This window comes from Papilio machaon, chromosome 17, assembly GCF_912999745.1.
Source record: "Papilio machaon chromosome 17, ilPapMach1.1, whole genome shotgun sequence".
Lineage (NCBI taxonomy): Eukaryota > Metazoa > Arthropoda > Insecta > Lepidoptera > Papilionidae > Papilio > Papilio machaon.
This window is the reverse complement of record NC_060002.1, coordinates 303,426-316,279: the sequence shown is the minus strand read 5'-3', so window position 1 is coordinate 316,279 and position 12,854 is coordinate 303,426. Positions and strand designations below refer to the sequence as shown.

Genomic DNA, 12,854 nt, shown 5'->3' with positions numbered 1-12,854 from the left:
TACATAAAGTTTTTAAAATGGTGTTTTCAGACATATAAAAGTAGAATTCGACAGATAATTGCCTGTAAAAGCTTCTATTGAACCAAATATATTAGTTATATTTCTATCGCCACCTTGCAAAAGATGGTTTTATCGAATTTATTCAACTCTTAAAGAAAATTACGAATACATTTTGTATCTTAAAAAAATTTATTATTCCGTCGTTTTCCGGAGTAATGAAAATTAATTGAAGAGTTACTTTTTTGAAATTAAGAAGTAAGAGTTATAATATACTTAGTCCAGCCATAAGTTCTGTAACAAATGAAAATGCATTTTTTTTTAAATGAAGTAATGTAATATTAATAAAATTTTTACCTACATATTTATTAAGGTCTCAGCAAAAAATAAAAAAATATTCCATTCGAAATGTCCATCTTTAGTTTTTATACAGGCCTTTAATCTGTTTGGCCACGAATCTATGGATTTACGCACTGTATCCAAGAGAAATTTCGCCACTGCTTGCTCCAAAGATTTTTTAAGAGGCTCAATGCTGCCGTGTCATTTAGAGCAGGCCATGTCCTCTAAAACTGACCATAATTTGAAGTCTAAAGTGTTGAGGTCTGGGCTAGATGAGGGCCACTCTTCAACTCTTATAAAGTCCGGAACGTTGGTTTCAAGCCAGCCTTGGGTAGTTCGTGCCTTGTGACCAGGTGCAGAGTCCTGCTGGAAAGTCAACGGTATATTTTTACAAATTGTATTGCTGAGAGGTTTCACTGCACTATCCAAGACTGTATCTTGATATACTTTGGTTGAAGTTTTCACTCCTTTTCCACAAAAATGTAGTTTTGTGACTCCTTGATAAGACACGCCCCACCAAACCATCACTGATGCAGGATGATGACCACGTTTTACCTTTCCGACAACTTGAGCAGCTTCTTTAGAACTGTGAGCGTACACATTATCATTTTGCTTAATGTAGTGTTCTTCAATCGTGAAAATTTTTTCATCGGTAATGAGGATATTTCTGTGCCTTTCTCCTGCGTATCGCGACAGAAGGCGTTTTAATCGATCCACTCTCTTTAATTGTATAGATTGATTTAGGGCATGTCCTGTATATCGGCGATAAGCACCGAGCTTCAGGTCTTGTTTTATAATACGCGACAGAGTTCTAGCGGAAAATCTTCATTTCTCGCGATAAGATTTTTTGCTTCCTAATGGGGTTTCGACGAATTTTGGCTTTAACAGCATCAACAGCCTTTGTAGTTCTAATAACACGCGGCCGCCCCGATCTTTTCTGGTCTTCGACAGACGAAGTGATGCTGTATCTGTTAATAGTACGATATACGAACATATGGCTGATACCAAGCTTTTGAAGTGTCTGGAATATGATCGACGGCTCCATACACACTCTGTGCAAGGCGATCACTGCAATCCTATTTTCTTTAATACCCCATTCCATATTGTAATTTGATAATGAACACAAAAAAATATGTGAAATGGCGCAAAAACGAATTAAGTTTTTAAAATAATATACGTGTTCAAATTTAAAAATAATTAAAAAGTTGAAAAAAAGAAATGTTTTTATGTAACAGTATTTATGGCCAGACTAGTTATAGTTAGGTATATAATTTTTTTGTATGAAATATTTTTGATTTTAGTGAGTATCTATATATTTACTAGCAGCATTTTATACTTCAATTAGCAATAAGAAGATAATTTAACGAGTCATATTTATAACATATATGCCTTATTATTGAAAAAATATATATGGAATGAAATTATATTAATCTTTGTTAAATAATGAATTCAGAATTATAAATAAAGAATATTAAACAACTGCTAATTTAAATTGAGGTTGTCTTCGTGAGCAGCCATATTGTGTGAGCAAAAGGGCGCGGAGGCGAGGCGCCAATTTGTCACCAGAGGGCGTTGCCGCGCCATAATTGGTGGTCAACAGATAATAACTAGCAATCTTTATTAAAACCTTACCCTTCACTGCCCTTTATTTATGCAGCTTTTTTGCTTTACACGGCCTGGCAATTTGTTAAAATCTTGTTTTCGAACAAGAAAACATATTATAACTAGGTATGTTGTAATGTATAGGTCATTATTGTTTTTATATATCAGTGAGCCATCCTTCTAATCTAGATTAGCAGAGAATATGGATATATTTTGGTTTCAACAACATTATGCAGCAGCTATCTAAGGACGACATCAGCGAAGCATCACCAGTAATTTATTGGCAAACTGGAGCATCGCCCGCTCCGCCACTGCCCGGCAGGTTGCAGCACCACATTGTATGCAGATGCTGCGACCGTCCGGCGCGTCTCACATATCTCATTTGCATCAACTTTTCGTCTTTGATATTTGAGAATAAGCTTCACATATCATTATTGAATCACATTTCTCGGCCAAAGTACGTTAAATTTAATAATTTCATGCTCTCTCTATATAAAAGAATAATTTATAAAATCTCTATAATAAACTCAATAGAGACAGATGGTGTAAAAGACCAACACCTTCGCCATTCGCAATCATCTTAAATAATAGAAACAATGGGTATCGGAAGCCGCCATTGTTCAGATGACAATGGCACGTCTCATTACTCAGCGGCTCGTTAACGTCCCACAGCAGCAGAACACTAACTTTATCAGTCCCCGACGTCAAATATCTCAGGGCAGATCTCGCGGACACAATCGACTCCAAATAAACAACACCCGACTTGGGAACTTCTCCGGGAGCCAGATGCGTATCGGGCGCCCAAAAGGCAAAATTCAAACGATATGACGTTCGAGGCGTTCCTTTTTCGAAATGGCCGCGAATTGTCAGCCAAGGCGTAGACGAGGGCTTGAATGGACGATTTGAATATAAAGGTCGGGGGCGCGTCGGCGATCATCAAGCGAGGACTTATTTCTTCCGATCGCTTTTTGGACACAAATAAGCCTTCGATATTGAATGAAGCACACTGGCGGACCGAATTGGTTCGAAACGTCGCCATTTATAATAGGGACTGGCGACCAGGTGACAATAACTCGCAAATATCACGAAATCTATAATTTTCCAGTATCTAGGTAAGCACTAAAGTTTTATTTGTTTTTAACCACGACCAAAGCTCGTTCCATCACTATCTTACACTTTCGTCGTGTAACGAGCTTTGGTCGGCATGCAGTGCGAATATCTCTCCTCGTCGCATCCTATGTAAATGAAAACGACATTACGATAATAATTTAAAATATTTATAGCGTGTAAACGTCGATATTAAGGCGGCGAGACACCCACGACAGAGTCCGTGCTCTGCGCAGACATATTTCACTTGGCCACAATTACAACCGACCCGCTAGGGTCTCACACAGCTATTAATAAAGAGGACATTCCAAATAATTAGTTCAAAGATAAAATATGTTACATACTTACATTTCAACTTGATGACACACAACATTGACACCTTCAAATATAAGCCGGTAGGCTATTGTAAGTGTAGTTGAATGAATACATGGAAAAACTGGAAAAGTTATTTTTAATTGCATCAGGTAGAAGAATAGGCCCTTATACTTAATAATATAACGATGCTACCTATCTTAGAGAATATGTTAGTTGTGTTCGAGAGTCGGAAACAAAAAAAAATATGCAGAAATTGATCTCTTTTCACAACTGTACAATCTGCTAGTGACATTATGTGCATCTGTTATCTGCTTGTTGTCTTCATATCAAAATAACTAATACTGAATTTAGTCCCAACTTTAGTCTTAATTTGAGTCAGTCAGTGAAGTCACCGTATTGTATCGAGAGCGCACTTCTTTGATATACCCCATTTATTTATTGTAGCAAACTTATTAGGATGCTGTGGCATTAATGATGACAGATGAGATATCGTATCGAGGCTTAATGCACTTTATGTCGGCTCTCTGAAGCGATCAGTTTTGTCGGCGCGCTCTGCCGGCGACCAGGGGAACAGAAAAAACATTGGATAAAATTATTTCATATCGCTTAATAATGACCGTGTCGCCCGTAGGTGGTGCAATGCAAGATTACGTTATGGGGAGTTCCCGAACTTTTGACCTTGAAGCTTAATATGTACCGTGTATATTAGCTGTTACTTAATAAAACAATAATTATTTTTTTCTACAAAACACATTATAGTTTAAAAAAACTGAAGTCCTTGGTACTATTGTTTCTATGTTATCAAAACTATAGGTCAATTTCATTGTAAGTAGGTACTTTGCTTATTGTAAGTATCTCTTAATTTCATTTCTATATCAAAATCAAAAACTATTGTGTTTACCTCAAACTAAACTGATTATGTATGCAGCGGAATAATGACATTTGTTCATCGTTATCAGCTCGTAGACGTTAATTAATTTTAACGTTTGTTTCACATCAAAAGCGTGAAATCCTGACCAACAACAGATATAACACGCCCTTTGTGTGTCTCTGGACAAATGTGTGTCATTAAATTTAATTATTTACTCGTAATTCTTTGACCCGTGACCCCTTCGCTACGTTTCCGAGAACTCTGAATCGTGATAAAATTAATTAATTATCTGTGGAATAAAATAAGAACAGAGACAATAGCTCTTTTTTTTCACTTCAAATTGTTTTGTTACGGGAGTCATAGACAAATTAGTGTAGATCGAATCTATGTAAATCTAATGAGCGGAGCGCCTATGATCATACTGACGTAACACCTACTGTATTATTATAAAATTTTAAAAAAGACAGCACGCACCTTCTTGTCTCCCTACAAATTACTTTCGTCTATTCCTTTGGTGTGGAAGTCACTTACACCCTAATGGCCATGACGACAGATCAACACCTTCGCAGTCGGGCATCCACTCTAGTCTACAGCTTCGTTGGTACCAACGACGCACGAACTCACGCAGCCTAGCATAGTTCTCTCCGTTGGTGATGAGATTCGTATATTAAATCCGAACAAACTCATCCATCAATTATATATATATATATACCTACTTTAACTATATATTTGATACGTATATGAAGGAGTGAAGCAACGCTTGCTTAGTGCAGACTGCTTTATTGCCTTATTACGTACAGGTATTGGTAGGAAGCTGAAGATCGTTCCGTTCAAACTAGTTGCTGAGCACAGAGCATGCGCATATATAACACTACTGTCATACTAATTAATATATGTACATTTTCTTCAAATACTTTATGGAAGATTGATGAAAATTATGTTAATGATAAAAAGCATTTGTGTGCATTACTTTGTGGATTAGGTTACTTAGTCTTAGACCGCTCAATACTCGTCTAGATTTATGCACTTTTAGATAACTAGTTATTTAAATGAGTTTACCTGTCCGTAGTAATTCAGATACAATTCGGACGTTAGCGTTGTTTTTGCTGGTGTTTAATTTAATTTAGAATTCTGTCGGTCGACGGGGCGATGCGGCGAGCGAGCGCCCCGCTGAGCGCGACAAATGACCGCGATGCATCACGCCGATGATATCTCTTTCGATTTCTGAAAGAAACCCGCCACAGCCGGCAAATTAATAACATACATAAAAAAAAACTTACAAGTAAAATATGCACTCTGCATGGTTGGAGTAACAAGTTTTTAAATATTACCTAAAGATTATTAACATCATTTGAATTTCGTAAGTTATTGCCCTTAACTGTATTAACTACCTGTTTATATTAAAAAATGATTTATGTAAAAATTTGTAAGAGTACTTACATAAAAGGGAAGTAAATAATTTCACCTGTTGTTCCAGCTATGTAACGTATGTGTAATAAAATCGCCTGTTATGGTAGTAAATAAATAAAATGTATACGTACAACAATTCGTAAAATGTACAGACGAATTAAGAATCTCCTCCTTTTTTTAAAGTCGTTTAAATAAACTTAATTGTGGTTAACTGCGCCTTTTGTTTTTTTTTAAAAAAAAATGAAAAAAATGAAAAATGAAAAATGAAAAAGATTTATTGACAAAAATTATTTACAGCTTAGATTTGGCGATAAGATTAACAAAGTTTACTTATTTCTAATATTTCTATTTCCTATAACCCTCACACTAGGCTAAGCCTGTGTCGTGAGGATTATATAAGGTACAGATGAGTTATCACATTATTAGTTTAGCCTATTCAAATCCAGATAATTCTCGAGTTCGCCGTAGGACAACGAAGCAAGCCAGTTTGACACGATATTCCTCACCTCGCAGATTTTCCTATTTTTAATGCTACAGTGCATCGCCACTCTGTTATATGCAAACGCCTTGGCAAAGAGACCGTGGCGTTGCGCGAAGGCAGTATTCACCACTGGCATATTTACTCTGTAGACCCTTTTATCTCGTAGATACTTGAAGTCTTCAGGGGCAGATAATATTTTGCGGTGCGTCAACAGCGTGCTTTTTAAAACATAAAGCTTTCTTACGCTAAGAACGTCAGCCTCTTTGTACAATTTGTCTGTAGAATATTTATATGGCTTCCTAAGCATGGTTTTGAGGACTGATCTTTGTGCTCTCTCGACTTGGATCATGAAGGTTTTGGCAGCACTCCCCCAGCATGTTATACAATATGTTATTATTGACTGGCACAATGCGTAGTAAATTGATTTGATGGTTTCCCGATTTGCTACATCTCTAACACTTCTCATTACTGATATAATCTTTCTGACTCTTGACGAGAGAGCCTCTATGTGGAATTTAAATGAAAGGTTTTCATCAATATGAACTCCTAAATATCTGAGGCACTTCGTACGCTTAAGCGACTCACATGAGCAAACTCCTCCAGGACATGAATAATGGATTTTGATAGAGGTTTCATCTGGTGCTGAGGCCGCTGACTTATGGAAACATACATATTCAGTCTTCTGCTTGTTCAGAGTCAGAAGATTCTGCTCAAGCCATTGCGAAATAAGTATAATAAGCAAATATACAGTTAAAAATATTGGTTTGCCTTTATGATGTGGCGGAAAAAAGAGGATGTTAGGATAGTATTATGTTATCTGTGGATTTCGTAAGATTTATTAAGTAATAATCTTAGTCAACATAATTAATATGTATCTAGACCTATCTTATTCATAGTTTTGCGTGTTCAGTTCATAACGTATGTAAACTTCATATTTATGTCATAATTTATAAGAAAGGTAACTTTTAATAGCTTAATGATTAACTTGATTTAACTGATAAAGTTGTAAGCTTATTAGGTTTCAAGTATCGCCATTATTTATAATTCTAATTCATAAATGCGTTTTTGTTTATGTTTTCACCATTATTTTAAATGCTCTTTGCTTGAATTCATACAAACATGTAAATATCAAATTTCCGAACGAGGTATATAAGTCACTTTTTCAGAGTGCGACATTGACAGTTGCTGTCAAAACAAACCAAAGGCACAGTTGATAGAATGAAAGAAGTGTCTTCACAAAAATTATAATTCAATCCCCACCACGAAGAGTAGCCTGCTTTCACCATGGTAGCGTCATACCTTTACACGCCTTGTAATTATTGTAGTAGTATCGCTTGCGAGGAGTGTACATGTACGTCGTTAACTTAACCGCATCTTGACAGGGCACCGCGATGTTTGCCAGAGTTACATTTTATCCTACGTTACTGTACAATGTGGTGATGGAGAAGGTGAGCAGCCGGCGCTGGTACGACAGGATAGACGACCACGTCATACTGGGGGCTCTTCCATTCCAAAGCATGACGAAAAAGGCATGTATTTTATTATGATATGTAGGTTATTTGCTTTTATCAGACATTTTCAATTTTAATTAATTAAATTTATATATTGAAATCTAGAAAATATTTGTGAGATAGAATTATATATTTTAATTTCATTGAATCAAACATAAATTAATTATTTTTATAATTTTAATTTAATTTTAGAATCTCTCTAGTTTTCAGCTGAATAATTTACGCGTTCTTTAAAAACTATGATAATTGACTATTTAACATTTTACTGTTAACCATGGAAATAATTCAAAGTGCAATTAAATTAAATGTATTTTTAATTTTAATTTAATTGAACGGGTTGTATTATGAGCTAAGTCAGAACACAAAAAACATTGTAAATTTGATTCAAATAGTTGGAGTAAACAAGTAGTAAAATCATAAAGTTGGTGTATTTTGGGTTTCCAGCTGATAGAGGAAGAAAACATAAAAGGTGTGGTCTCCATGAACGAGACATATGAACTGAAGATCTTCTCCAATGATGCCGAGGTGAGTTTTTTGTTCATACTGAATGAAGATAAAAATAAAAAATATTATGAGGATAATACATTTTTATTCATAAACAACAAAGAAAAAATATAATTTAAATCTTGTGTATAATTTTAAAACTCAGGGTCACTGTAATTATCTCGTATAATGATCAGTTTAATGTACAATTTCGTACCAAGAAAATATTTTATTTATGTAATACATTGTTATATACATGCAAATATTGTTGCACTTATAACACACATCTATAAATATACAAAACTAGCTGCTAACCGCGACTCCGTCCATGCGGAAGATAAAAAAACTTAATTAGTAGGGTATGTGTTCTTCCAGACTATGTGGCAAATATCATCCAGATCTGTTTAGGCATTTCAGAGATACCTTGTAACAAACATCCGAATTTATAATATTAGTAAGAAGTAAGATTATCAATAGTTGGGTCCAATTAAGCATGGACCATAACAGCAATTTTATTAGAGGTGTTAAGTTTAACAACACTCCATATGGATTTATTTGTATGAACAAGTGGTTTAAGCAAGCTAACCCACTCTCAGCATATTAGTACCTTGCCTATCTCCCTTGTACCAACAGATCAACCAATCCTAGGGCTATATGGGCCAAATCGCAGGATGGATTGAGGTCTGGCTAATGTTTGGCCATGCACACTCTTTTCTTGGCTCCTACAACTTATTTTGTCCATTTTATTAATTTTTTAATTGTGACAAGTCAGTCTCTGCCTATGGGCACTATGACATACCAGCTACACATAACTAAGACAGTGCTAATCTGAGGACCACAACTACGCAATGGTGACGTGTTCGACAAGTATGGAGGCCGTGCGGATAGATGTCGGCTGATTTAATGAGCTTGACCTTTATGATTAATAAATTTTCCATTTAAACAATTGAAGGAAAAAATTATAGATGAAAAATAAAATATATATTTACATATTTACATGTTACTAGCTGTCTCACGCGACTCCGTCCGCGTTCAGTAAAAAGAAAATTTAATAGGGGTATTAAAAAAACTTAGTAGGGATTCTCAGACCTACTAAATTTGCATATAAAATTGCATACCAAGCCGTTTCGGAGGAGTATAGTAACTATCATTGTGACACGATACTACGATTACTAATATTATAAATGCATATGTTTGTTTGAATGTATCTCCGGAACGGCTCAACGGATCTTGATGAAAATTGGCTCAGATGTATAACATAGTCTGGAAGAACACAAAGGCTACTTATTACGTTTATTTTAATTCCGCGCGGACGGAGTCGCGGGCAACGGCTTGTTTTACATATACATGAAAAAATTCTTTCGTTTTGTGTCGATCAAAAATCAAAAATTTGTATGTATCGGTATGATGCTATAACTAAGACTAATCTATCAGTCGTGTGTAGATGTCCTGTTTTGAGCTAGGTTATTAATTTTCAAAATTTACTTCATACTCTCAAGTTTTAATGGACCAAAAAATCTGTTTATCTTTATTTAAATGTTGTGAATCGTAATGTTCTCTATCTTTATCTATATATATAAAAGAAAGTCGTGTTAGTTACACCATTTATAACTCATGAACGGCTGAATCGATTTGACTGAAAATTGGTGGGCAGGTAGCTTAGAACCAGGAAAAGGACATAGGATAATTTTTACCTGGTTTTCTATTTTTTATTCCGCGCGGACGGAGTCGCGGGTAAAAGCTAGTTATTAATAATCTGTAAATATTTGAACCTCCCACTTTGAGATCACCTTAAGCTCGTCATCTTCGACCTCGGGTGCCATTGTAATGGAAATGTACAAATTAAAAATAAAATAACTTCCATTGTACTACTACGATGCAATGCGTAGCGATTTTACTCTGATAACCGTTTAAATACGTACAGTTAGGAGATTTGTTTGTTTGTTTCTCTCGGCATTATTTTACTGTGATATTATTCAACACAATAAATAATTAAAACTACTTTAAGCAAATAATCAATTTAAATAATCAATGACAATTAAACTGTGGTCGAGGAGTTTTTGCGCAGGTTGTGTAAAAAAAAACGTCATTGTTTATTACTAGCAATAGCTTTACTTTGAATTGGATATTTTTCTTGTTGTTACAAGCACTTAGTATTTTGTAATAATTGAAAACAAAAAGTACATGCAGTGAATTTTAAGTATGTAATTCATGAAGCTGCAGTGCAGCATGCCAAGTAGATTAATTAAAGGGTGATGAATTGACATAATTGATAATACTATATGCTTTAGTTCAAATTCAAATGATCTTATAAATATTATAAATGCGAATGTTTAGATAGATGGATGGATGTTTGTTTGAAGGTATTTCCGGAACTAGTCAAGGGATCTTGGTGAAATTTGGCACAGATGTAAAACATAGTTTGTAAGAAAACATATACGTACGGACGGAGTCGCGGGCGACAGCTAGTTAGTGTGTTATATGGGATAACTTATTGGCTAAGGTGCGGCATACTTTGTACACTAGTACCTACCTACTGAGGTAGTTATTATTGCCGATGCCGCGGCAATGATCGCGGCAATGAATGTGGCACATGATCGTCGTTTATTCTGAGACGCGACAATACGATATGTAAATATCTCTTTATCCTACTGAACTAGTATACATTGTATACATTTGTTATGAAAAACTATGTAAAGGAGTTGTGTTAAATCTGTCAATTTACAATCTTTCTAGCTATTATGTAAAAATGTCTAAGTCAATGTACAATTTGTCGCGCAGACTGAACAAATATGTACATCTTGTTCTTACTAATGCCTCGTTCTGTTCACAATTCATCGAATGTTTTAATATTGTCTCGATTAAAATTATGAATTAACAATCCCACATTTCTACGGTAGCAATATTTATTTTTTATTTATATATGTTAAATAAAACCCAAAGGTATAGAATAAAGAATTATTTGACGTGACGGCGACTTGTTGCAGAAATGGCGCGAGTACGGTGTAGCCTTTCTGCAGCTAGCCACCACCGACATCTTCGAGGCGCCAGACCAGGACAAACTCTACGAGGGCGTCACTTTTATCAACAGGTAACTTCTTGACCCACTCACAGGGTGCTGTGTTTGTATGTTCCTTCCGTTGTAGCTATATGTTGACATCACGTTGGCGTTGATATAAGTAAACGAATGTTAACTAATGCCTACGTCTTCTATGTGAGCAGATTTCTCCCGTACGGCGGCAAGCTGTGCGGCGTGCCCGACCGCGGCCACGTGGGCAGCGGCAGCGTGTACGTGCACTGCAAGGCGGGCCGCACGCGCAGCGCCACGCTCGTCGGCTGCTACCTCATGATGGTCTGTATCTCATTGCCTCTCTCACACGCAGATGTAACGTCTTTCGTACACAAGGCAACGTAAATCTGCGAAACTAATATCATACGATTGTACAAGTATAGGAAATACATGTCAACTCTATAGATTTGCTCCGCCATTTTGAAAAATGCCGCGTTTATTTTCACGACGATCTTGACATACAGGTTGCGAGCGACTGTCTTTGGCGATCAAAGATAGAAATGTATAATATTGTATTGCGTAAAATCGCCGGTTTACGATGATTTACATAGCTTTGTGTACGAAAGGCCTTAAAGTTTGCACAACAAAGATCGAATTGTAAAAATAAAATTGGTATAAACATAATATTTGTAGAAAAACGGATGGTCTCCGGAGCAGGCCGTGGAACACATGCGGTCTAAACGACCTCACATACTTCTGCACACGAAGCAGTGGCAGGCGCTCGATATATTCCACCGGCGACATGTTCTCACAGACACAAATAAACCTACATAATTATAAGTTCTACTACATTCGTAGTTTCACTTGTTAATTGTGACGGTGTAAATTATTAATTCTATATTATTTAAAATATATATAAATCTTATTACATTTGGTATTTTTTGTACTTTTATGAAATGAGAGTTTACTTTGTCAAATGAGTGTTTCTCATTGGACGAATTTAACGAAAGCAATAATTCATGAAACTTCACATTTGTTAGGAAATGAAAATGTATGAATATATTTTTCATGTATTTAAAAAATTATGTTATTGTGTATTAATAAGTTTCGCATTTTTATAAAGTACAGAAGATGAAATATCGCATACTATGTTTTTTACAGTCTCAAAGATATGCTAATTTTTCTGTTTTCTTTGTTTTTTGTAAAAAAAAAAGTCTACGTGCTTCCGTATTAATCAGTTTTTATAAACACGAACGGTTTAAATTTTATCTACATAATTTTATTACATCTTTTATAAAATTGAGATTTATTATAACATTTTAATGAATTAAAAAGACGTCACATACTTGAAGGTATGGAAATTTTTAAATTAAAGTATTATAACTATAGTACACATTTTTAATCTTTATTTATTATTTATCTGTACTAACAATGCTCTATGCTCAAAAAAGTATTTCTATAATTATTTAATTTATCATAAGATTCTATTTTTGTGTTTAAATTACATTGTCTTATAAGTTAAGTAAATAAAAGGGAAATGTGATTTATAATTTAATAAGTATGTGGAGGTGTAACTGAAACAACGCTTGCTTTGTGCAGACTGCTTTATTGACATCGCTTATTGTTATAGGTTATGTTAATACACACATCAACACGGTCTAGTGATATTTAAATTAAACCTAAATAACTAAAATTCTATTAACTTTTTGTAAAGACACACACACACAC

The 12,854-nt window shown here is 35.1% G+C and overlaps 1 protein-coding gene across 1 annotated transcript; it reads left to right on the top strand.

Moving 5' to 3' along the window:
- The first annotated feature begins 7,310 nt into the window (after window positions 1-7,310).
- LOC106708608 (phosphatidylglycerophosphatase and protein-tyrosine phosphatase 1) lies at window positions 7,311-12,014 on the top strand. Its single transcript, XM_045681905.1, has 6 exons — window positions 7,311-7,409; window positions 7,505-7,651; window positions 8,078-8,158; window positions 11,104-11,207; window positions 11,339-11,468; window positions 11,820-12,014. Exons 1-6 carry the CDS (start codon window positions 7,407-7,409, stop codon window positions 11,958-11,960), a joined length of 606 nt encoding a protein of 201 aa, XP_045537861.1. The 5' UTR covers window positions 7,311-7,406; the 3' UTR covers window positions 11,961-12,014.
- The last annotated feature ends 840 nt before the right edge of the window (window positions 12,015-12,854 follow it).

Bases quoted from the DNA above. Each gene is read 5' to 3' on its own strand.
- LOC106708608 (XM_045681905.1), top strand. The intron at 11,208-11,338 runs GTAACTTCTTGA...CTATGTGAGCAG, and splicing joins GGCGTCACTTTTATCAACAG to ATTTCTCCCGTACGGCGGCA. The intron at 11,469-11,819 runs GTCTGTATCTCA...TAATATTTGTAG, and splicing joins TCGGCTGCTACCTCATGATG to AAAAACGGATGGTCTCCGGA.